At 37.1% G+C, this 27,700-nt stretch overlaps 1 protein-coding gene and 1 non-coding gene across 10 annotated transcripts in view; one reads left to right on the top strand and one right to left on the bottom strand.

The window, feature by feature from the left end:
* BCAS3 (BCAS3 microtubule associated cell migration factor) overlaps nucleotides 1-27,700 on the bottom strand; it is a 707,133-nt gene that overhangs the window by 429,041 nt on the left and 250,392 nt on the right. For all 9 annotated transcript variants that reach the window (XM_050764587.1, XM_050764586.1, XM_050764591.1 and 6 more), the window contains exon 14: nucleotides 21,535-21,668. In XM_050764587.1, coding sequence (XP_050620544.1) covers nucleotides 21,535-21,668 — 134 coding nt within the window. The remainder of the gene's footprint in view (nucleotides 1-21,534; nucleotides 21,669-27,700) is intronic.
* LOC126940062 (small nucleolar RNA U13) lies at nucleotides 5,597-5,700 on the top strand. The gene has a single exon (XR_007720585.1). It is a non-coding gene; the product is annotated as a small nucleolar RNA U13 (small nucleolar RNA).

The raw sequence follows: 27,700 nt of genomic DNA, 5'->3' as shown, positions 1-27,700 counted from the left end.
CCAAGTGAAGGAAAGAATCAGTGACCTAAAATACTGGCTATTTGAACATACAATCGGTGGGGGGGCCGGGGGGGGGTGGGGTGGGGCCGGGGTGGGGGCGGGGAGAACAAAAAGGAATGAATACCACCAACAGGATGCAGACAATTACCTCAAAGGACCAAATCTAAGAATTATTGGTGTTCAAGAGGGAGGTAAGAGTAAAGGGTAGAAAATGCAGCCAAAGAAATAATAATGGAAAACTTTCCAAAACTTAAGAACGATATAAATATCCAGTTATGGGAAGAACTGAGAACAACAGTCAACCCAAAAAAAAAAATACTCTAACACATATAATAATAAAACACTCAAAGGTCAAGGACAAAGAGAAGATCCTAAAAGCAGCATGAGAAGAGAAGCAAATACTGTATCTCCAATTTGTCTGGCAACAGACTTCCCAATGTAAATCATATAAGCCAGGAGGGAGCATAACAACATTTTCAAAGTGCTCAAGGAGAAAACACTGCCATTCAAGAATACTGTATTCAGCAAAATTATATTGAAATGTGAAGGGGAAATAAAATATTTCTGAGACAAACAAAAACAGATAACTTGCCACCACCAGACCCACCTAACAAGAAATGCTAACAAGAATAATTCAATCTGAACCAAGAAAACTCTGATGTGCAAAAAGAAAGCTTTTCAAGGTATAAAACTCACTGGTAAAAAGTACGTGGTGAAACACAAACTACTCTATAACTGAAATGGTGGTGTGCAATCTGCTCATAACTCTAGTATGAAACCCAAAAGACAAATCTATCAAAAAAAAAATCGCTATTAGCAACCTGTTAAGACATAGATGATACAAAAAATATAAACTGATACAACCAAAGTCAAGATGCTGGGGGTACCAGGCATGGTATCTCACACCTGTAATCCCAGCACTTTTGGAGGGCAGATCATTTGAGGTCAGGAGATCAAGACCAGCGTGGCCAACGTGGTAAAACCCTGTCTCTAGGCATGGTGGCACATGTCTGTAATCCCAGCTACTCAGGAGGCTGAGGCAGGAGAATCATTTGAACCCAGGAGATGGAGGTTGCAATGAGCTGAGATCGTGCCACTGGGTAACAGAGTAAGACTTTTCTCAAAAACAAAACAAAAAAAAAGACGCTGGGTGATCGAGTAAAAGTATAAATTCTTTTTACATGTTCTTTTGCCTGCCTTTGTTTCTACTCTTCTATTTGTGATCTAAGATAAGTTGTAGTCTCTTTAAAATAACTTTTTATATCTATTATAAGATGTTTCTGTAAGCCTCCTGGTAACCACAACACAAAAACTTGTAACACAAAATCCTGTAACAGACTCACTAAAAAGAAATAGCAAGAAATTAACAGCATACTACCAGAGAAAATAACTTATCCACAAAGGAAGGCACTAAGAAAGAAACAACCAGAAAACAAGCAAAAGAATGGCAGTAGTAACTTCTTACTTATTAATAATAACACTGAATGTAAATGGTCTCAATTATCCAACTAAAAGGTACAGACTAGGCTGAATGGATAAAGAAACAAGACCAAATTTTATGTTGCCTTCAAGAAATCCACTTCACCCATAAAGACACACAGAGACTGAAAGTGAAGGGGTGAGAAAAGATACTCCACGTATCTGGAAACCAAAACAGAGCAGGAATAGCTATACTTATATGAGAAAATAGACAATCTAAGATTATAAAAAGAGCAGAGAAGGGCACTATACAATGATAAAGGGGCCAATTAAGCAAGCATATGTAACAATTATAAATATTCAACCAATACTGGATATCTCAAGTCTATAAAGAAAATATTAATAGAACTAAAACAGAGATGGACTGTAATACAATAAAAGAAGGAGACCCTATTCCAGTAACGCACAGATCATTCAAACATAAAATCAACAATGAAACAGCAGAGTTAAACTACATACTAGATCCAACAAGCCTAACTGATGTTTAGAGAACATTTTATCCAACTGCTGCAGCACACATTTTCTTTACCAGCACATGGGACATTCTCTAGAAGAGACCATATCTGAGGTCATAAAACAAATCTGAACAAAACTTTTAAAATAAAAATCATATCAAGTATCTTTTCTGGCCACAATGGACTAAAACTAGAACTTAACAAGAAGAACTGGGGAAAATATATAAACACATAGAAATTAAAAAACATGCTCCTGAGTGACCAATGGGTCAATGAAGAAATAAAGAAAGAAATTTTAAAATGTCTTGAAACAAATGAAAATGGAAAAATGGAAATGCAATATACAGGCCAGGCATGGTGGCTCATGCCTGTAATCCCAGCACTTTGGGAGGCTGAGGGGGCAGATCACTTGCGGTCAGAAGTTCGAGACCAGCCTGGCCAACATGGTGAAATTCCGTCTCTACTAAAAATACAAAAATTAGCCAGGAGTGGTGGCGGGTACCTGTACTCCCAGTTACTCTGGAGGCTGAGGCAGGAGAATCACTTGAACTCAGGAGATAGAGCCTGCAGTGACTCAAGATTGTGCCATTGCACTCCAGTCTGGGCAAGAGAGCGAGACTCTATTTCAAAAAAAAAAAAAAATCCAATATACCAAAACCTATGGAATACAGCAAAAGCAGTACTAAGAGGCAAGTTTATAGCAATAAATGCCTACATGAGAAAAATGAAAAGCTTCAAATAAACAACCTAACGAATATACCTCAAGGAACTAGAAGCAAGAACAAACCAAAGCCAAAAATAGTAGAAGGACAGAAATAATAAAGATCAGAGGAGAAACTAATGAAATTGAAGCTAAAAAGAAATACAGATCAATAGAACAAAACATTGGTTTCCAAAATGTAAACAAAATCAACAAGCCTTGAGCTAGACTAAGAAAAAAGAGAGAAGACCTAAATAAATAAAATCAGAAACAAAGAAAGGACACATAACAACTGAGACCTCAGAAACACAAAAAAATCATTAGAGACTACTGTGAACAATTATACTCCAACAAACTGGAAAACCTAGACGAAATGGATAAATTTCTGGAAACATATAACCTCCAAGATTGAATCATGAAGAAATAGAAAACCTCAACAAACCAATAAAAAGTAACAAAACTGAAGCTATAATAAAAAACCTCCATAAAAAGCAAAAAAAGCCCAGGACTTGACAACTTCACTGCCGAATTCTACCAAACATGTAAAGAAGAATTAGTACCAATTGTACTTAAACTCTTCCAAAAAATTGAAGAGGAGGACATACTTCCAAACTCATCCTACAAGGCCAGCATTACCTTGATACTAAAATCAGATAAGGACACGACAACAAGAAAAGAAAACTACAGGCCAATATCCCTGATGAACATCCATGTGAAAATCCTCAACAAAATACTAGTGAACAGAATTCAACAACACACTAAAAAGATCATTTATAATGATCAAATGGGATTCATTCCAGGGATGCAAGGATGGTTCAGCATAAGCAAATGAATAAATATGATATAGCATATTAACAGAATCAAGAACAAAAACCACATATTTCAATAGATACTGAAAAAGTATTTTACAAAATTCAACATCCTTTATGATAGGAAAAAACCCCTCATCAAAACGGGTATAGAAGCAACATACTTCAAAATAATAAAACCATTTATGACAAATCCACAGCTACCATCATACTGAACAGGGAAAAAAATGAAGGTTTTTCCTCTGAAGACTAGAACAAGACAAGGATGCCCAGTCTCACTACTGTTACTCAGTGTAATACTGCCAGTCCTGGCCAGAGTAATTAGGCAAGAGAAAGAAATAAAGGGCAACCAAATTGGAAAGGAAGAATTCAAATTAGCCTTGTTTGCATACAACATGATCTTAACCCAGAAAAGGTTACAGAACTCAACAAAAAATTGTTAGAGCTGATCAGTGAATTCAGTCAAGTTGCAAGTTACAAAATGAACATATAAAAATCATTAGCATTTATATACATCAACAGAGAACAATCTGAAAAATCCAGAAAGCAATCAATCCCATTTGTAACAGCTACAAAAATATAAAACTCCTAGGTCTCAATCTAACTAAAGAAGTGAAAGATCTATAAAAACTATGAAATATGAAAGAAATTGAAGAAGGCACAAAAAATGGAAAGATATTCCATGCTTATGGATCAGAAGAATACTGTTAAAACCACAATACTATCCAAAGTAGTTTACAGATTCAATGCAATCCCTATCAAAATTCCAATGACATTCTTTACAGAAATAGGAAAAAAAAACTTAACATTTATATGGAACCACAAAAGACCACAAATAGCCAAAGCAATCCTGAGCCAAAGGAACTGAAGGCATCACACTTCCTGACTTCAAAATTTACTACACGTCTATAATAATCAAAACAGCATGGTGCTGGCATAAAAATAGATACATAGACCAATGGAACGGTCTAGAGAAACTAAACATAAATCCATACATTTACAGCCAATTCATCTTTGACAAAGATGCCAAGAACATAAAAAGGTGAAAGAACAGTCTTTTCAATAAGTGGTGCTGTAATAACTGGATAGTTATGCAGAATAATGAAACTAGACCTCTATCTCTCACCACAACAAAAATCAAACAAAAATGGATTAAAAACATAAATCTAAGACCTCAAACTATGAAACTACTAAAAGAAAATTTTGGGGAAACAGTCCAGGACACTGGTCTGGGCAAAGCCTTTTTGTGTAAAACCTCAAAACACAGACAACCAAAGCAAAATAGACAAATGAGATTACCTGAAGCGAACAAGCTTCTACACAGCAAAAGAAATAATCAACAAAGTGAAGAAACAACCCACAAAATGGGAGGAAATATTTGCAAACTATTCATCTGACAAAGAATTTGTAACTACAATATATAAAGAGCTCAAGTAACTCAACAGCAAAAACCCCCAAATAATCTGATTTTAAAATGGGCAAAATCCAACCCAATTAGAAACAAAAGAAAAAATAAGAAAATTTAAAATAGGCAAAGGTCTGAACACATATTTCTCAAAAGAAGACATACAAATAGCCAATAGGTATATGAAAAAAAATGCTCAACATCACTAGTCATCAGAGAAACACAAATCAAAACCACAATGAGATACCATCTCACCCTAGTAAAAACGGCTTGTGTCAAAAGGACAATCAATAAAAGATGCTGGTGAGAATGTGGAGAAAAGAGACCCTTGCACACTGCTGGTGGAAACGTAAATTAGTGCAGCCACTTATGGAGCACAGTATGGAGGTTCCTCAGAAAACTAAAAATAGAATTACCATATGATCCAGCAATTCTACTACCATGTATATAGCCAAAAGAAAGAAAATTAATGCATCTAAGGGATATCTGTACTTCCATGTTTGCTGCAGCACTGTTCACAACAGCCAAAATATGGAATCACTCTAAGTGTTCATCAACAGATGAAAGAATAAAGCATATATGGTATATACAGCAATGAAATATTCAGCTATTAAAAAAAGAATGAAATCCTGTCATTTGCAGCAACATAGCTGAAACTGGAGGCCACTATGTTAAGAGAAATAAGCCAGGCACAGTGAAATGTTGCATGATCTCACTCCTAGGTGGGAACTACAAAAGTGGATCTTTGATCCTTTTGCAGTTCATAAGCATGATGATTGGGTTTTCACACTGCTGTGTGAGATGTGCCTCCCTTAAGTCTCGTTACAACGTCAGCACATTACCCATCTGATGTGAAAAAAAAAAAAAACGGTGGGTCTCATGAAGATAGAAAGTAGAATGGCCCAGCACTTTGGGAGGCCAAGACGGGTGGATCACGAGGTCAGGAGATCGAGACCATCCTGGCTAACATGGTGAAACCCCGTCTCTACTAAAAAATACAAAAAATTAGCTGAGCGCGGTAGTGGGTAACTGTAGTCCCAGCTACTCAGGAGGCTGAGGCAGGAGAATGGCGTAAACCTGGGAGGCGGAGCTTGCAGTGAGCTGAGATCCGGCCACTGCACTCCAGCCTGGGTGACAGAGCGAGACTCCATCTCAAAAAAAAAAAAAAAAAAAGTAGAATGGCAGTTATCAGAGGCCAGGAAGTGTGGGGCAGGGGGCAATGAAGGGGAAGAAAATGAATATAAATGTATTTATTACCACTGAACTGTACACTTAAAAATGGTAAAGATGGTAAATTTTATATGTATATTTTAATCTCAATTTTTTGAAGTATAAAAAAGGAGAAAATTGATATGGAATATATAGAAACTTTCTATATTATCTTCCCAACTTTTCTGTAACCCTAAAATGATTCCAAAATTGAAAATTTATTTTATAAATAAAATAATTTTTATAATTTACTACCTCTGGGTAATCTTGGGGTTCATTCTGCTAATGTGACTATTCTGATCCTATAGATTGAAGCAAGAGCTCCTGCCTGAGAGTTTCCTCCTGGACATTCCTTCTGGCCAGCCCTACTGATTTCAGAGTAGCCTAGCCAGCCCCCAGAATCATGTATGCCAATGTAATCATGTAAACCTCTTTAATGCCCTACTGATCCTGTTTCTCTGGTCGAATCTTAACTGACACAGAGGTTTAATTCAATTCCTATCATTCCATCATGGCTAAATGGTGGAAATGATTTCAAATGATTTCAAAATTTATGATATGAAGTTTTTCAAAATTTCTCCGTGACCTCAAATATCTCCCTTACTGCCATTCAGAGTGCTTCTAATTTTACCATTAAATAATACTTCCTTTGGATCTTCTGGTATTTGAATATCCTACCAAGGAGAAAAAGATGCTACTATGAGGAGTTTCATGGCTAGGAAAATGTGCTCTGAAAGCCAAGAGTATAGCTTGACAACATTCTGCTGAAGACATTAGGCATGTGTTTCATGAATCCACTCAATCAGCAGAAGCCAGGAATAGACAGGGAAATCCAAGAAAGATCTGTGGAGTGTCCTCTTGTTTGATGGCATGGATTCCCATGACACACACAGGAGATACACAAGGTTTTGGAGAATGTAGTATCTGCAGAAACACTGCCATCTTGGACTGAAAGGCACAAAGGCATGATTTAAAAGAGGAGAAGGAGGAGGAGGAAGAAGAAGGAGGAGGAGGAGGAGAAGGAGGAGAAGGAGAAGGAGAGGAAGAGGAAGAGGAAGAAAGGAAGAAGGAGGAGGAGGAGGAGGAGGAGGAGGAGGGGGAGGAGGGGGGGAGGAGGAGGAGGAGAAGGTGGCGGCAGTGGGTGCTGCACTTACAAAATTCTACAAGCAGGAAACAGGCTGATAGAGCTACCTAGGTGCAAACCTGTGCTACCCAATAAAATGTATGAATGACTCCAAGGGCAGAGATGTGCGCTTAGAAGGCCTAAGCTGTGTGTACAAAGGCAGGAATGGGCAGAGCCATAGGCCCAGAAAATGAAGCCACAGTCCAGGAGGGCAGCGCCTCAAGCCAGATGGGAAACTCTGGCCTTGAAACACAATGGAATTTGCCCTGCTAGATTTTAAACATGTTTGAAACCAGTGACTCCTTTATTCTTTTCCACTTCTCCCTTTTGAAATGTCTATCCTATGCACATCCTACTACTGTATTTTGGCAGAAGGTAAGTTTTATTGTAGTTTCATAGCTCCACAGAGGCACAGGAATTTCGCCCCAGGATGAATTCCAGAGTCTCAGCCATACCAGAGTCAGATGACTGAGATGATAAGATTGGACCTTTGAGCTGATAATAATTTAGACTTAGAGTTCATGCTGTAATGGGTTGTGACTTTGGGGGATGTTGGTAGGGAAAAGAGGTAATACTTAGCATATGGCATGAACATGAATACTGGGGGGCAGAGGATGGAATACAGAGAAGTGAATTATAGCCCCCAAAAGACATGTCCACATCCCTCAAAAGATCAAAGAGTTACTCTTTGGCAAAGTAAATGATTAGGTTATAGATCCTAAAAGAAGGGGCTTATCCTGGGTTATCCAGGTTAGTACTTAAAACAATCACATGTATGTTTACAAGAAATACAGAAGAGGAGCAGACTCAGAAATGAGGAGGATGTAATACAATCAGAGAGACAGAGACTGAGTGATGTGGCTATAACTCAAAAGAATGCTAAAGGCCACCAGAGGCTAGAAAAGGCAAAGAACAAATTCTTCCTCAGAATTTCCAAAGGAAGTGCAGCCTTGCTTACATTTTGATTTTATATTTTTGCCCTCCAAAACTGTAAGAGAATAAAATTTCGATATTTTAGGCTCCCAAGTTCATGGCAATTTGTTATGGTAACCACAGGAAAAAAACCATTGAGTAATTCTGGACATCATCCTGAACAACGTGAATTTTATAATATGAACAATCTGCCCAGGACTGAAATTGCTGGGTTCTATGGTAAGTACATATTAATATTTTAAGTAAATGCAAAATTATTTCCCAGAGAAGTTGTACCAACAGCAATGTATGAAATATGAGAAATTTAATTCCTCTATTCACTGACTGCAGGGAGTTAGTTCTTTAAAGGTATCGTGGACATAAGACATACAACTTGTGTCTTTTCATTCTCTTAATGGTTTTGTTCAAAGAGCAGATGTGTTTCATTTTGATGAAATCTACTTTATCAATTTTTCTTTAATGGACTTTGGAATAGAAAATTTTGCAAAGCAAAAACGAAAAAACTTTTTTTTCTTTTTGAGACGGGGTTTGCTCTGTTTCCCAGGTTGGAGTGCAGTGGCGTGATCATGACTCACTGCAACCTTGACCTCCCAGGCTCAAGCAATCCTCCCACCTCAGCCTCCCAAGCAGCTGGGACTACAGACATGCACCACCAGGCCTGGCTAATTATTTTTTGCTTAGTCTCCCCATGTTTCCCGGTCTGGTCTTGAACTCCTGGACTCAATCGATCCTCCCACCTTAGCCTCCCAAAGTACTGGAATTACAACTGTGTCCAACCTTGGTGTCACATTTTGAATGTCTGTCCCTAACCCAAGTCACAAAGGTTTCTTTTGGTGCTCTTATAACTTTATAGTTGTAGGTTCTACATTTAAGTCTACGATCTAATTTGAGTTAATTTGTTGAAAAGACTAACCCTTCTCCACTTCACATCTTTGCACCTTTGTCAAAAATAAGTTGTCTCCACATGTGTGGGAATGGTCACAAGATCCCTACTGATTATTGTAGTTTTAGTAAGTCTTGATATAGGTAGTAACATTCCTCCAACTTTTTCTTTTTCAAAATTATTTTGCTCATAAGTGCTATGCATTTTCATGTGAATTTATCTTGTTAATGTCTACCAAAAGAAAACCCTGCTGGGATACTGATGCAGATTACATCGAGTCTATGGACAAATCTGGAGAGAACTGACATTTTAAATGATGGTAAGTATTCTAGCACAAGAAAATGGTTTAATTCTCCATTTATTTAGGTCTTTACTCTCAGCAATATTTTCTACTTTTCAGAGTACAAGTCTTGCTTATTGAATGTCAGTAGTATATACTTTTGGATTTTTTTAAGTGATCGATTCATTGTTGTTAGTATATAGAAGTGCAACTGACTTTTGTATATTGGTCTAATATCCTGTAACCTTGTTAAAATCATTTATTAGTTCTTTTTAAAAAAATAAAATAAAACCCTTTAGTTTTTCAACATAGACAATCATGTCACTTTTGAATAAAAGATAGTTTTACTCTTGCCTTTCTGATCTGATGATAGTTCTTTCTTTGTTCTCATGTCTCCTCTACAGATCTCCAGGATTCTCTCTCTCTGCAGCTCCCAAGTCTCTGGTGCACTATATTGAGAATCTATGATCTTGGCCTCCCGGGACTCTTAGCAATATCTCACCAATAAACTACCAGGCTCCATTAGGGTTCCCCCTTCCTGCACCATGACTGGAAACTCTTTCAAAGCAATAAATTGGGGCAACCATAGGCATCCTCTTGTGTGTTCTTCATCTCTCAGGGATCACCATCTTTCAATGACTGATGTACAGTAACTAGAAAACCACTGTTCGTTGTTTAGTTGTTTCAGGTAGGAGGGTTAATTCAGTTCTTAACTCTATATTGGCCAAAAGTAGAGGTCCTAATAATGACTCTTTATTTGGCATTTACTGTGCAAGGTGCTTTGCTAAGCATTTTACATATAGTATTTCTGATATTCCTGCAATAAACTCTGAAATCGGTATTGGCCCCATTTTACAGAAGAGTAACTTGAAGATTAGAGGAAGTATTCTGCCTGTCCTTAGTTATATAATTACTAATCAGCATCCAAGTATATAGGGGAGCTGGGAAAATAGGAATGAGGAGTGACTGCTAATGGATAAGAGGTTTAAGGATTATAAAAATGTCCTGAAATTAGATACTAGTGATGACATGCAAACTCTAAAAACATAACAAAAACCACTGAATTACACTTTTAAAAATGAATTTTATAGTATATAAACTATATCTCAGTAAAAATGATGTTTTTGGGGAAAAACTGAAGAGTTATATGACCATATATAGGGTCATGGACAGGGTTGCTAGATTCACAAAAAAAAATACATGAAGTCCAGTTAAATTTGAGTATTAGTATAAGCATAACTAGGAAATATTTGGAACATGTTCACACTAAAAACAAATATTTGCATTTATCTAAAATGACCATCAAATAGTTACCAATTAATAATACTGAATAACTAGATGATTTTCCCCTTGACAACTGAAGATACTAACCATATTATTAGGCAGTATTATTCTAGTATGGTAAAATTAACACTTTTCTGATTTACAGATGTTTCAAAAGCAAGTTTGTCATTCGCCAAAATTAGCATGTTAAGTACAAAAATGACTTGAGTCTGTTTGAGAAAGTATGTTAACAAAATATGTGTAAGGTTAATACTTACTGTTGAAAACAAGGACTATTTTTCTTACTACATATTTGCTTTATGAGGAAAATTACTGTCAGATGCAAAGGATATCCCAAGTCATAGACCACAAAACAACTTAATTCAGTATAATTAGATTCACACACTGAATTCTTTTCCTTGCCTGATTAAAGTACCGTCAGAGTTCTTGGAAGAATCCAGAAAAAACATGCTTTTGTAGTACTCAAAGAGGGCCAAATCATGTGAAATATAGATTTCACGACTGGTGTTAAATTTTATATATCAGTTCAAAATAATTTTCTGAAGAACCTTATAAAATTAATTTTATGGTCACTGAGGTCCTGGTATTTGGGGTTTAGAAATTCCCAGTCTCCCATACAGAGTGTGTTCTAGAGCATAATCATTTAAATAATTTCTATTTGATTTTCCTACCTGTTAAGTAGGAACATCACTGGCATTAGCAAACATTTGCACTACAATATGCTAGGCTCCATTCTATGCATGAGAGATGCCAAAAAGCTTAAGCAAAATTTCTATTTCCATATTGGACTTATAGATAAATTAAATGGCAAATAACTTTAATACAAAGAGGTATCAAAAATAGATGTTAAGTGCTTAAAATATCCAAATTCTAAAAGCTCAGAGATGAGATAGAGCATCTCCAGTGACTAGAACAGATGGGACGGGGTTTGAAAAAGAGGTAAGAAATAAAATGTGCCCAGCAGCACACTGAAATATTAACTCTAGGTAAAATGCTCATCAAATTTAAAACTTCCATATGAAAGAGACAAAAATGAATGATAACTAAACTTAAGGGTAAGCAAGTTAGTTGTGCCAGAAAGTAAGGACAAGCTCAAAGAGTGATGAAGATATGTCAAAAGGACACAGACACCAACTTATTGGGCTCCCACTGGCCAAATGTGGGACATTTTGTGCACTCTAATAAGTAATTATTGAGCAAATATAATCCATTGAATAAAATAGGAATCTATGAGACCAAAATGATAGGTAAATAAAGGAATGAATTGAAAGTTCAATGCAGAATGGCATATTTACATAGCTTTAAATTACTGCCCCAAAAACCTATAAATTTTTGTAAGTACGAAAGAGTAACTGCATAGTGAGGAAGACCAGCCGACACCATCTCAGTCATGTGATTAAACTGATCATCATCAATAACAACTCAAAATCATGTACCTCCTGATAGGATGCAATTAGAACCAGCACCTGCTCTGTGACATTCTTGTCAAAGATGAGTAAGCTAAATCTAATCATAACGAAACATCAGATAAAAAATTGAGGCATTTTTGACAAAAAATAAATGACTTGTAATATTTAAACGTGCTGAGAGCATAAATGGCAAAGAAATAATAATGACCTGTTCCAGAATGAAGATTAAAGAGATATAAAAATTCAGTTTCCAGCCAGGCGCAGTGGCTCACGCCTATAATCCTGGCACTTTGGGAGGCCGAGGAGGGTGGATCATGAGGTCAGGAGATCCAGACCATCCTGGCCAACATGGTGAAACCCCGTCTCTACTAAAATTACAAAACAAAATTAGCTGGGCGTGGTGGCATCTGCCTGTAATCCCAGCTACTTGGGAGGCTGAGGCAGGAGAATCGCTTGAACCAGGCAGTTGGGAGGTTGCAGTGAGCCGAGATCTCACCACTGCACTGCAGCCTGGTGACAGAGCAAGACTCCATCTCAAAAGACAAAAAAAAAAAGTATAGTTTCCCCTAACTAGATCCTTCTGCTAGTTACTGGGACAATCAGTGAAACTAAAATGGAGTTTCAAAATTAGATGGTGAAAATTTATTGATTTGACTTTTTTATGGTTATATAGAAGAATGTTCTCATTTGTAGAAAATACACATTCAAGCATTGAGGGTAATAGGGCATCATGTCATGTTGGCAATCTACTTTCAAATGATCCAAGGAAAAAATGTATCTGCCTTGGTGGAAGGCCTGTGCATATAAAAATAAATCAGGTACAATTTATTTTTAAAAGAAACCCCAGTATTAGTGGAGACAGACAAGTAGACAACCAGTCAAAATACAAAATAACAAGTACTATAATGGGGCGTAAAATGAGTAACACAAGGAAGAAAAGAATTGACTCCACCTAGAAAAGTAGGAGAAGAAATAAGGTAATTTTTAACATGAATATTGCATGAATGAAAAATACAAATCATGATCCAATGAATATACTTCTAAAATGAAATCTTAAGAAGAATCAATTTCATTAAACTCAGTAGGAACTTCAAAAGTATGCATTGTAGGAATTTTCGGTGAAGAATAAAGCAGATATAATAATCCTTACCCTCAAGAAGGTAAAAATATTTTAAGTATTTAATCTAGGAGAAAGAAATTGGGCATTATATGTATGAGATGTTAACTATTCCCATATTTATTCATGAATGAATTAAAATTTCATAAATAATAATAATTTATTTGCCTGAAATAAATTTGCCTGATGGGAACATTAGATAAATAATGTTTTATTATATAAATAATAATAATTTGCCTGATGGGAACATTAGAAGAAATGAAAAGATACTGTGTTAATGACTAAAATTCCATTTGCTAGTTTTTCTCTAATCAAGGAACTAACTGGTATGGGTAAAATGTTAAACGGTGATAGCTTAGAAAAGTCATTCAATGCTAAAGGCTAAGATTACCTAGATGATGGTGATGGATGCATAACAGTGTGAATTAGTACCATTGAACTGTATGCTTTAAAATGGTAATGATGGATTTTTTTTTTTTTTTTGCATTTCACCACAATTTTCTAAAATGGTAAGATTTCCAAACTATTCTAAAATTCATATAAAACCAAAAAAGAGCCCAAATAGCCAAGGTAATCCTAAGCAAAAAGAACAAGCTGGAGGCATCATGTTACCCGACTTCAAACTATACTACAGGACTGTGATAAGCAAAACAGCATGGTACTGATACAAAAACAGACACACAGACCAATGGAACAAACTAGAGAGCCCAGAAATAAGGCCACATACCTACAACCATCTAATCTTCAACAAAATTGACAAAAACAAGCAATGGGGAAAGGACTCCCTATTCAATAAATGGTTCTGGGATAACTGGCTAGCCATATGCAGAAGGTTGAAACTAAACCCCCTTCCTTACATCATATAAAAAATCAACTCTGGTGGCTCATGCCTATAATCCCAGCACTTTGGGAGGCCGAGGCAGGTGGATTGCCTAAGGTCAGGAATTCGAGACGAGCCTAGCCAACATAGTGAAACCCCATCTCTACTAAAAATACAAAAATTAGCTGGACGTGGTGGCAGGTACCCCTAAGCCCAGCTACTCAGGAGGCTGAGGCAGGAGAATCACCCGAACTGGGGAGGTGGAGGTTGCAGTGAGCCAAGATGGCGTCATTGCACTCCAGCCTGGGTGACAAGAGCGAGACTTTGTCTCAAAAAAAAAAAAAAAAAAAAATCTACTCAAGATGAATTAAAGACTCAAATATAAAACTCAAAACTATAAAAATTCCAGAAGACAACCTAGGCAATACCATTCTGGACACAGGAACTGGCAAAGATTTCATGACAAAGACACCAAAAGCAATCACAACAAAAGCAAAAATTGACAAATCGGCTCCAATTAAACTAAAGAGCTTCTGCACAGCAAAACAAACCATCAACATAGTAAACAGACAATTTATAGAATGGGAGAAAATATCTGCAAACTATGCATCTGACAAAAGTCTAATATCCAGCATCTATAAGAACCTTAAACAAATTTACAAGGAAAAAAAAAACAATTATATAGTGGGCAAAGGACATGAACAGACACTTTTCAAAAGACTGTTACTAGAGAAATGTAAATCAAAACCAGGATAAACCATCTCACACCAGCCAGAATGGCTATTTTTAAAAAGTCAAAAAATAACAGATGCTGGTGAGGTTCTGGAGAAAAGGGAACACTTCTCACACTTGTAATCCCAGCACTTTGGGAGGCCGGAGCAGGCGGATCACGAGGTCAGGAGATGGAGACTATCCTGGCTAACATGGTGAAACCCCATCTCTACTAAAAATACAAAAAAATTAGCTGGACATGGTGGCAGGCACCTGTAGCCCCAGCTACTTGGGAGGCTGAGGCAGGAGAAGGGCGTGAACCCAGGAGGCAGAGTTTGCAGTGAGCCAAGGTTGCGCCACCGCACTCCAGCCTGGGCGACAGAGCGAGACTCCATTTCAAAAAAAAAAGAAAGAAAAGGGAACGCTTATACACTGTTAGAGTGTAAGTTAGTTCCATCACTGGGGAATGCAGTGTGTGTATTCCTCAAAGAGCTAAAAACAGTACCGCCATTCAACCCAGCACAATCCCATTCCTGGGTATATACACAAGGGGATATCAATCATTCTACCATAAAGATACATGCATGCGTATGTTCACTGCAGTACTATTCCTAATAGCAAAGACATGGAATCTACCTAAATGCCTATCAATGCCAGACTGGATAAAGAAAATGTGGTACATAGACACCATGGAATAATATGCAGTCACAAAAAAGAATGAGATCATGTCTTTTGCAAGAACATGGATGGAGCTGGAGACCATTATCCTTAGCAAACTAATACAGGAACAGAAAACCAAATACTGCATGTTCTCACTTATAAGTGGAAGCTAAACGATGAGAACACATGGATACACAGAGGGAACAACAGACAGTGGGGCCTGCTTGAGGGTGGAGGATGGGAGGAGGGAGAGGATCAGAAAAAAATAACTATTGGGTACTAGGACTAATACCTGAATGGCAAAATAATCTGTACAACAAACCCCCATGACACGAATATACCTACATAAACCTGCAAATGTACCCTTGAATTTAAAATAAAAGTTTAGGCCAGGCACGGTGGCTCATGCCTGTAATCCCAGCACTTTGGGAGGCCAAGGCAGGTGGATCACCCGAGATCAGGAGTTTGAGACCAGCTCACCAACATAGTGGAACCCCATCTCTACTAAAAACACAAAAAATTAACTGGGCATGCTATTGGGCACCTGTAATCCCAGCTACTCCGGAGGCTATGACAGGAGAATCGCCTGAACCCAGGAGGCAGAGGTTTCAGTGAGTTGAGATCTAGACACTGCACTCCAGCCTGGACAACAGAGCAAGACTCTCTCAAAAGAAAAAACAAAAAGTTTAAAAATAATTTTTAAAAAATTAAAAAGATAAGACTTCCCAGTTTAGCCTGAGAGTAAAATAACAGAGATAAAGAAAAATGTGCAAACCCATTTCCTGTCTTTAGTTTTTTCTAAACTGTAGTAACAAGAACACAAAAAGCAGGAAAAATATAAATAAGGGATACAAATTCAAGATTTTAACATTTTAATTAAAGCTGATGAATTAATTCAAATAGAACTTGGACTATGAAAATGCCAAGAACCCGGCCAGGTGCGGTGGCTCACGTCTATAATGCCAGCACTTTGGGAGGCCGAGGCGGGTGAACCACCTGAGGTCAGGAGTTCAAGACCAGCCTGGCCAACATGGTGAAACCTTGTCTCTACTAAAAATACAAAAATTAGCCAGGTGTGGTGGCGGGTGCCTATAGTCCCAGCTACTCGGGGGTGCTGAGGCAGGAGAATTGCTTGAACCCGGGGGACAGAAGCTGCAGTGAGCCAAGATCGCGCCACTACACTCCAGCCTGGGTGACAGAGTGAGACTCCGTCTCAAAAAAAAGAAAAGAAAATGCCAAGACCCTATCAATCAGTAAGTTGGATTTTCCTCTAGATATTAATTAGAAATAAACATACATAGCTTTTAAGAACTATTGATCTTGAAATGCTAGAACTCAACTTAGAAAAGTTAAGTAAAATCATTTTTTTAAATCCGCAGATCTCTAGTGCTAGGGTAATAACTGAAAAAGATATAATACCACTGCACTGTTAAGAACAATTTCATCTACATAAATATTATGGGGATCTTAAGAAGGCACAACAGACCGACAAGCAAAGCAGCTCTGGGTGCCGAGGTTAATGGGTCAGGTAACTTCGATGCTTTTGTTCCATGTATTTCAAGATTGTCTAAAATTTACCTCCAAAATGTTATTATGTATTACTTATATCATGAAAAAAAATGCAAGAAATAAAGCAAAACAATAAAGTCAAACAAAATAAAAGATATTATTCAAAAAGCAAAGAATATAGCTATCACTAATATAGTTGCATACTTTAGAATTCTTAGCCAATATAAGAGAAAAATTTTAAAAAGATGTTAATTTTCAGAAAATGTATTCCACTTAGAAATTCCAAGAAAATTTACTGAAAAACTACTTGATCTTACAAGAGAATCTAGCAAAGCAGGCAGACACAAATTCAATACAAAATTATCAATAGGTTTGCAATACCACAGGAATGACAAACTTTAAAATGTTACAATTCCTAGCTGCAAAACTTCCACAACATAAAGATGTCAGTTCTAATTGTATTAAAATGTAATTTCAATGCAGTTTAAATAAAAATCTCCACAGGATTCACTATGTAACGCAGTAAGGTCACTCTAAAACACAACAGCTGGGAAAGCTTTTGAAAATGAACAATAAATCAAGTCATAAAGCTAAAGTAAGTAAAAAAGTTGGTGAAGGGTGTTGTTTTTGCTTCCTATTAGAGAAATTTCCAAACATACACAAAAGTATAGAGAATGTTAACATGACCCACCTACGTGGACATCATTCAACTTCAATAATTAACACTGCAAATCTGTTGACTCTATCTCTTTGTTTGTTTTGCTAGAATATTTTAAAGCACATTAGAGATATCACATCTGTTCACCTGTAAATAATTCAGAATATATGCCTAATAAATAGTGACTTTAAAAAAATTAGTTACAAGGCAATATGCAGTGGCTTATGCCAACACTTTGGAAGACCGAGATGGGAACCCAAGAGTTCAAGACCAGCCTGGGCAACACGGTGAGACTCTGTCTCTACAAAACAGATACACAATTACATACACAGCAAACTAGTTATACTTAATAAATGTCATATAATACCTCGTTTGGGCCGGGTGCGGTGGCTCACACCTGTAATCCCAGCACTCTGGGAGGCTGAGGTGGGTGGATCAAGAGGTCAGGAGTTCAGGACCTGCCTGACCAACATGGTGAAACCCCGTCTCTACTAAAAATACAAAAATTAGCCGGGCCTGTTGGCGCATGCCTGTAATCCCAGCTACTTGGGAGGCTGAGGCAGGAGAATTGCTTGAACCCGGGAGGTGGAGGTTGCAGTGAACCGAGATCACACCATTGCATTCCAGTCTGGGCAACAGAGTGAGGCTCTGTCTCAAAAAAAAAAAAAAAAAAAACTCGTTCATGGTCAATTTTCTGAACTGTCTCAAAAAATGTCTCTTTATACTTTATTTAGATCAGGGTCCAAACAAAATTTTCACAATGCATTTACTCAATGTGTATTTTAAGTCTCTTATAATCAACATAACCATCCCTCTATTTTCTACTGTCACTTATTTGTCCTATTATCTAACCAACCCTCCCCTCCCCTACTGCTAGATCATTTCAAAGCAAATTCCAGATATCTGTAAATACTTTTGCATCACTAAAAAATAAAGACTTTAAATTCTTGAATATCTAATATTATCTACATAATATCTAATAATAAACAATATCTAGTAAGTCAAATGTAAAAAGCTCACCACTTCTCTGAAAAATATCTTTCTATATTTGGTTTGTGTGAAAGAAGATTTAAATAAGGTCCACGCTTTGTGCTTAGATGATACTCTCCAAAGTCTCCTTTAAATTTTAACAGTTCACCTTTCCCCCACCACACATCACTTTTATTTTCCCGTTAAATTATTTGTTAAAGAAATCAAATCATATTTGTAACATAGAACTTCCCATATTTTAGAGTTGGCTAGTTGCATTTTCATGGTGTTGTTTACCTTATCCCTCTATTTCTGTATTTTGTCCAAAGTGCTAACTATATCTAGAAGCTGATTTGTTAGTTTGGTACAAAAGTAACTATAGTTTACAATAATTTATTGTATATTTCAAAATAATTAGAAGAGTGGATTTACAATGTTCCCAACACAAAGAAACAATAAATGTTTGAGGTGATGGATATCCCAATTAGTCAGACGAGATCATTACATATTGTATGCCTGTATCAAAATATCACAAGTACCCCATAAATTTGTACAACTATTATGTACCCACAAAAATTAAGAATAGGCCAGGGTGGTGACTCACACCTGCAATTCCAGTATTTTGGGAGGTTAAGGCAGGAGGATCACTTGAGCTTAGGAGGTTGAGACTGGCCTGGGCAACACAGTGAGACAACACAGTGTCATCGCTACAAAAAAAGAGAACAAATTGAAAAAATTGCCAGATGTGATGGCATGTACCTGTAGTCTCAGCTACTTGGGAGGCTGAGACAGGAGGATCACTTGAGCCCAGGAGGTAAAGGCTGTACTCAGCTATGATCCTGCCACTGGACTCCAGCCTGGACAACAGAGCAAGACCCTGTCCTCAAAATAATATAATAATCATAATAATAATTGTGTAAGAAACTTTAAAAATAATTTTTAAAATTTTACTTAAGCTCGTTTTACATTAGAATATTTCAGTGAGGCTGGGCACAGTGGCTCACACCTGTAATCCCAGCACTTTGGGAGGCCAAGGCGGGTGGATCACGAGGTCAGGAGTTCAAGACCAGTCTGGCCAACATGGTGAAACCCCTTCTCTGCTAAAAATACAAAAATTAGCTGGGCATGGTGACACATGCCTGTAATCCCAGCTACTTGGGATGCTGAGGTAGGAGAACTGCTTGAACCCAGGAGGTGAAGGTTGCAGTGAGCCGAGACCGTGCCACTGCACTCCAGTCTGGGCAACAGAGCAAGACTCCATCTTGAGGAAAAAAAAGGAAAAAGAATATTTCAATGGAAAACCTTTCCCTCATCAACTACTTGTCTTATTAAATTGATACAAGAAAAGTGGGGTAAACACTGTATATTTTTGGTTTATCAGTTTTCAGAGTGAGTTAGTAAACAAGCAACCTAGAGTAATGCCTAATGCTTTTTCAAACATATTCTTATAAACTATTAGTGTTTAAGTTCTCTAAATTTAAGACGTTTCAATCCATTATAGTCATTTATTTTGGTGGGAATTCAAGAGAAATATCACTTTAGACAGCTGGAAAATGATAGGCTAGTCAATAAATAGAGTAGGGTCAAATGGCTATCCTGTAGAATAACATATACACAGTGTTATACTGGCAAGTGCATATAAGGTATGAAGCAAAAGGTATTTGAGATTTTAAGCTATTAAGACAACATACAGTATCTACCATGTGATATTAAGAATATTAAATATATGTGGGCCAGGCACAGTGGCTCATGCCTATAATCCTAGCACTTTGGGAGGCCGAGGCGGGCAGATCACGAGGTCAGGAGTTTGAGACCAGCCTGGTCAAGAGATCATCCTGGCCAATACGGTGAAACACCGTCTCTACTAAAAACACAGAAATTAGCCAGGGGTAGTGGCAGGGGCCTGTAATCCTAGCTAGTCGGGAAGCTGAGGTAGGAAAATTTCTTGAACCTGGGAGGCAGAGGTTGAAGGGAGGCGAAGATCGCGGCATCACTGCAATGCACCCTGAGCAACAGAGCAAGACTCCGACTCAAATAAAAATAAAAATAAATAAAAATTAAAAATTAAAAAAGAATATTGACTATATGTGAAGCACTTAGCATGGTGCCTGATACAAGTGCTCAGCAAATGATGCATATGAACATATGCGTACCCATGCACGTGCACATGATTATCGGCTGGTAAATGTTTAAAATCTAGCTCTCGGGCCGGGCGCAGTGGCTCAAGCCTGTAATCCCAGCACTTTGGGAGGCCGAGACGGGCGGATCACGAGGTCAGGAGATCGAGACCATCCTGGCTAACACGGTGAAACCCCGTCTCTACCAAAAAAATACAAAAAATTAGCCGGGCGAGGTGGCGGGCGCCTGTAGTCCCAGCTACTTAGCTACTCGGGAGGCTGAGGCAGGAGAATGGCCTAAACCCGGGAGGCGGAGCTTGCGATGAGCTGAGATCCGGCCACTGCACTCCAGCCTGGGCGACAGAGCGAGACGCCGTCTCAAAAAAAAAAAAAAAAAAAAACAATTCTAGCTCTCTGAGGAAAAAAATAGCCCTGATTTGTAGTGTTTGCAAATTTTCATGATCAAATAGTCCCAACACGGGTGATTTCACGCAATCAATATAATATTACTAAACACCGTGCCAAGGAGGGATGTGCATCACCGGTTCTCACTAGCCTCCACTGTATCCATACATCCATATTCATCATTAAACTATTTTTGTATAGATGAGTATGTCCATGTTTACATGTATGTGTGTGTATGTATGCACATATTTATGTACACAGAATCCAAATGCCTGGTAAAAGGTCTGGAGAGACAGTAAAGGAATGACAGGAGTTTTCTATGGGGCAAGAAATGGTCTCAGGTTGGGAAGAGCAGGATAAACAGCACTACTGTTTTATCAAAATTCGTTGAATTTTTAAACAAAAAAATATTCATCTAGTGCTTATGTATTTACTGGGTCGAAATGGAATTTTCCCCTAATTATCAAACCCATGCTATCATAGACAGCAATATTTTCTCACAAACATCAACATTAAGCTGCAATGTGATATAAATGACCAGCTAGAGTAGACGTCATATCACACCAAGAAATCGCCTTCTGAAAAATTATACAGCTTACTTTGGCTTCAGTTTCTCCCCTGTGAAGAGTATACAGATGGTGGACAGCACATTGTGATGAGGACCAAGGATGAGTCAGAATTTGGAAGACATGAAAGTCATGGCCAAGGGTGTCTGTTGTGACTAGAAGCATTCCTGGAAGACAAAAAACAAAGAGTAAAAATAAAAATGATTATGTATGTGGATGAAATATTCTAAAAAGCTACTCATAATATTTAAAATATTACCAAAGGGAAAAAAATTACCAAGGCTATAAGACACTTTACAAAAGAAAAAATTAAAACAAAATATCTTTTCCATGAGAATACCAAGCTTAATGCCACATCAGTATATCAGCAAGGTACAAACACTACATGTGCAAGTATTACGGTATTCCTGTAAAACTAGCAGAGAGAAGTTTGATATTCCTGGATTTACAGAATTCATAACTATATTTTATTTTTTTCCTGAGGCAGAATCTCACTCTGTTGCCCAGGCTGGGGTGCAGGTTCCTGATCACAGCTCACTGCAGCTGCAAATTCCTGGGCTCAAGTGATCCTCCTGCCTCAGCCTCCCAAGTAGCTGGGACTACAAGCACATGCCACCATGCCTGGCTAATTTTCTTTTATTTTTGTAGAGACAGGGTCTCACCATGTTGCCCAGGCTGGTCTCGAACTCTGGGCCTCAAGCAATCCTTCTGTCGTGGCCTCCCAAAGCTCTGAGATTACAGGCATGAGCCACCATGCCCAGCCACAATTATTTTTTAAAACAAAGAATGTGAAAATGGCATACCCCCATGGAACTCCCTCTTTTGCAATTTCTTCAAACTTTAATTCTACGCTCCAATTTATCTACTGATCCAACTACTACTTCCTGTACTTAATTCACCATGATATTTATTGAAAATGCCAATAGAGCCTATTACAGGGAAAGTTCTTAATTTTGATGAGATGTCATAGCTAAGAATTCTTTGCCTAACCCAAGGTCACAAAGATCTTCTGTTTCCTCGTAAAAGTTTCATAACTTTATGTTTGACATTTAGGCCTGTCATCATTTTAATATTTGTATAAGGTGTGAGGACCTTATACAACAAGTTACATGGCGAGGATCCTATACAAAACATGGACAAGGTTAACTTTTTTGCAGAAGATGTTCAATTGTTCCAGAAAGACTTCTTGAAGACACTGTCCCTTCTCCATTGAAGTAACACTGTCAACTTGCCAAGGATCAATTGGCTATATTTGTGTAGGCCTATTTTTTTTTTGAGACGGAGTCTCGCTCTGTCGCCCAGGCTGGAGTGCAGTGGCATGATCTCGGCTCACTGCAAGCTCCGCCTCCTGGGTTCACGCCACTCTCCTGCCTCAGTCTCCCAAGTAGCTGGGACTTCAGGCGCCCGCCACCACGCCCAGCTAATTTTTTGTATTTTTGGTAGAGACGGGGTTTCACCGTGTTAGCCAGGATGGTCTTGATCTCCTGACCTCGTGATCCACTGGACTCAGCCTCCCAAAGTGCTGGGATTACAGGCATGAGCCACCATACCTGACATTTTTTTTTTTTTTTTTTTTTTTTTTGAGACAGTCTCACTCTGTCACTCAGCCTGGAGTGCAGTAATGCATTCTCAGCATACTGCAACTTCCACTTCCTGGGTTCAACTGATTCTCCTGCCTCAGCCTCCCAAGTAGCTGGGGCTACAGGTGTGCGCCACCATGCCTGGCTATTTTTGTATTTTTAGTAGAGATGGAGTTTTGCCATGTTGGCCAGGCTGGTCTCAAATTCCTGGTCTCAAGAGATCCACCCACCTCAGCCTCCCAAAGTGCTGGGAATACAGGTGTGAACTACCATGCCAGGCCAAGGCCTATTTTTTGAAGTTCTATTAATTCAATTTTTGTGTCTATACATTCACTAATACCACACTCTTGGTTACTGAAACTTCACAGAAAATCTTGAAATCAGGTAAAATGAGCCTTTTCCTGCCTTTTTCAACATTATTTTAGTCATTCTTGTTTAGGATTTTGAGGGAATTGTATTGAGTGTAATAATTTGGGGACAACTGATATTCTAATATTGTGTCTTCTCATCTATTAACACAGCATATTTCTTGATTTAGATCTACTTTGACTTCTTTTTCTTTTTGTTTTTGATTTAGATTTGACTTATTTTTCTTTTTGTTTGACACTCAGATTCTGAAAATATTATCTTTTAGAGTTATTATAAATGGTATTATTTTTAAAATTTCAATGATCAATTTTTGCTTGCTAGTACACAGAGATAAAATTGATGATTTTTTATCTTGACAACATATGTTTCCTGCAAGTTCTAGGGGTTTATACGGTATGTGAATTTTCTTTGATGACAATTATGTAGTTTAGGAACAGGCAGTTTCATTTCTTCCTTTCTGATCTACATGCCTTTTCTTCAATTTTCTTGACTTACTGCATTTGCGGAGGCAAGCAGAAATAGTGAGGAGAGATTTCTGTGTTGTAGGAGGAAAGCATTCAATCTTTAAGTATGACATTAAGTATAGGTTTTTTGTAAAAGCCCTTTGTGAAATATGCTGTGAGTTTTCATAATGAAAGAAAATCGAATTTTTCAAGTGCCTTCCTGCATCTATTGAAATGGTTATGTGGCTTCTCTTTTTAAATCTATTAATATAGTGAATTCTAACAATAATTGATTATCAAATGTTGAACATGTCTTACATTCTTGGGATAAGTCTCATTTGGTCACAATGCTTTATTATAAGCAGCTAGATTCAATTTTCTAGTATTTTCTTGAATATTTTCATATCTGTGTCCCTGAGAAATACTGGTTTGTAGTTTTCTTTTCTAACAGTGTGTTTGGCTGATTTTGCTATTTAGGACAATCGAGGCCTCAAAGAATCATATGGGAATGCTCCCTACTCTGTTGTTTTCTAGAAAAAAAAATGCAGGATTGCTATTATTTCTTCATTAAATGTTCAATGGAATTTTCAAGTAAAAATATTTGGGCCTATTTTCGAAGATTTTTAACTACCATTAAATATTTTGTTAATTTTTTTAATTTAAAATTTCTTCTTTGACGAATTACTTTCTGTAATTCAAGGAATGCATCCTTTTTAATATCTGTAGAGACATTAATGATATTCACTTTTTCATTCACGATATTGGTAATTTGTGTCTTCTCTGTTTTTTTCTTCACCAGTCTGGGAAGGCCTTTTTAAGGTTAACCTATTTGGTTTCATAACTTTCTGTTTTTCTCTTTTCAATTTCACTGATTTCTGTTACTATATTTATTATTTCCTTTATTCTCCTTGTTTTGGGTTCATTTGCTCTTCCTTTTTTTGAGTTTCTTACGGGAGCAGCTTAGATTATTGTTTCAGGAACTTTCTTCTTTTCTGGAGTAAGCACATATAGGTATAAATGTCCCTCTAAGCCTGCTTAGCTAAATGTAACAGATTTTGATATGCTGCAATTTCATTTACATTCAGTTTTAAATGTTTCCTAGTTGCCTCCTCTTTTGCTCGTGGGTTATTTAAAGGTATATTGTTTTGTTACCAAATATTTGGATATTTTCCAGATATCTTTCAGATATTATTGCCAGTATAATTTCATTATGACAAGAAGTTACTTCTTTTACATTTGTTAAAGTTTGTTTTATGGTTCAAAATGTGATCCTTGTTCCATATACACTTGAACACCTAGAATATATTCTAGAAAGGTATAGAATTGGTAGTGATGTTTGCATCTTCAATTTCCTTACTGACTGACTGCTTTCTGTTCCATTACTGAGTAGGAGTTATAGTCTCCAAGTATAATTGTGGACATAAGTAGTTTTCCTAAGTTTTATCAGCTTCCTAAATTTTAGAGCAAGGTTCATGCACATTTAGGATTGTATGACGTCTTGGTCAATTAACCCTTTTAACATGATTTAACCCTGGTTATTTTCCTTGCTATGAAGTCTACTTTTTTCCAATATTAATTTCACCACTCCAACTTTGTTTTGATTGGTACTTGCACGGTATATATTTTCCATTCTTCTACTCTATATCTATCAATCTAGGCTTCTTTTAGATAACAGTTGGGTGCTCTCAGACTTGCTCACTCTCTTTCAATCAAATCACTGCCTTTTAATTGGTGTTTGTAGTTTATTCATATTTAGTACTTACTGGTAGGGCTGGATTTAGGTCTACCAATTTATTATTATTTCTGCTTGTCTTGTTTCTGTTTTTTATTTCTTTTTTCATGTTTTCTTGCTGTTTTGGAACTACTGTAATATTCAATTTTCATGACATGCTAATTTCAACATTTTATTCAGTTTTGTTTATTTCTCTTCTCATGTTTTCTTGCTGTTTTGAGACTACTTATTTTTAACAATATTTAGTGTTGAATGTTAAAAATAAATAATTTATCTATGGGCTTTTGAGCTATATCTCTTTATATTAAAATTTTACTGGTTGTTCCAGAGATTATAATACACATATCTAACTTTATGTGCCTGTTCGGTTGTATTTTGTCCAGGTTTCATAATTGTTTTCTATGGAAAGGATGGTTTGTACATTTACCTTGCTATTCCGAGAAGTAGAATCACATTAGTATAAGCATTTAAACTAATGTTTTGTTGAACCAAAAGGCATGAAAGAATATTAAGCATCTGTGGGAAGACAAGGTAGTCATTTCAGTGAAAAGATGAAGTATATTTGAGTTTGCTATTTCTTTGGCAAATATAAGGTAGAGGTCTCGTCACTATATTAAAATATCCTACTAGATGCCACTGTCCTGCCTATTTCCAAGAGAATATATTTTAGAAAATGAAAGGTGCCATTTATTATAAATAATTTAATAAATTATTAAACCTATAACTATATATATAACCTTACCTCTCATTATATATCTAGCTATGATCATGAGGTTATTTACATAGCTTATATTCTTTACTTATTGTTATTCAAACAATAAATTTGTTTTGTTTCGTTTGGTTTGGTTTGGAGATGGAGTCTTGTTCTGTTACCCAGGCTGGAGTGCAGTGGCACAATCTCGGCTCACGGCAACCTCCGCCTCCCGGGTTCAAGCAATTCTGCCGCAGCCTCCCGAGTAGCTGGGACTACAGGCCACCATTACTACGCCTGGCTAGTTTTTTGTATTTTAGTAGAGAGGGGGTTTCAATCATGTTGCCCAGACTGGTCTCAAACTCCTGAGCTCAGGCAATCCACCCACCTCGGCCTCCCAAAGTGTTGGCATGAGCCACCGCACCCAGCCTCAAACAATGAATTTCTAAGTTTAGGCAGGAATGCTTTGTTGTCCATTGGTAGACAGTGTTTTGCCACTCCTACTTTTTTGCTGAGTTATAGTAAGTTTAAATGATCATAAATCCACTACTATCTTCTGATTCCACCTCTCTGTAACAAATTTTCTGCACTTGACAAACAATTCAATAGAAACATCATTCTAACAGGAAATAAGATGTGTTTGCATTTGTAACATATATTCCTCACCTACTATATAAACTTCATTAAATTTCATTTTAAATCACACCGCTTTATGTAGAATGAGCATTCAAATAAAGGTCCTCATTTGCCAAATCAAGACTATTATTGTTTTACATGTGAATGAAAATCACAAATGAACTTTCCCATATGTTCCTAGCTTTTCAAACTGGCATTCGTCTCCGTTTAGCTATGATTATGTAAAACAAATTCAAATTTTCAGGAAAATGTCCACTAAAAACTTATGCCTGTTATCTTCTGTGTATCCTATCTCAAACACTTTTATTCCACTCCTCCATGTAAATGTGGCTTCTACAGTCCACCAATAAGTTTATTTTCACAAAATTTTAAAAATAATATAAAAAATGTAAAGAGCAGAAAGGAGAAAAAGAAATAGCTAGTATAAGACTACATAATCACATGCTTTCTTTCCATTTACAATTTCCTCTTTTGCACACATTCTGCCAGGGAAATAGCAAGCTTTTTTTTTCCTCTAGAAAACAAGTTAAAATGCACATATACATAAAAGGAAAAACTTGTACAGAGTAGACTGTGGCTTGAGAACTATTTATGCTGCATCAGAAGACTAAACCAGACTCTTGTCCTGGCCATAAACTAAACCCACGCCCCAAATGAGGTGCCAAGCCACAAAAAGCATTTGCGTCATCTGGGAATACAAGGAAAAAGAAGGACTTCTAATTATAGGGCCTGGAAGCGGAAGCCTAGA

Source organism: Macaca thibetana, chromosome 16 (genome assembly GCF_024542745.1).
Source record: "Macaca thibetana thibetana isolate TM-01 chromosome 16, ASM2454274v1, whole genome shotgun sequence".
Lineage (NCBI taxonomy): Eukaryota > Metazoa > Chordata > Mammalia > Primates > Cercopithecidae > Macaca > Macaca thibetana.
The sequence above is the reverse complement of the archived record's forward strand: the minus strand, read 5'-3'. Positions and strand labels throughout refer to the sequence as shown.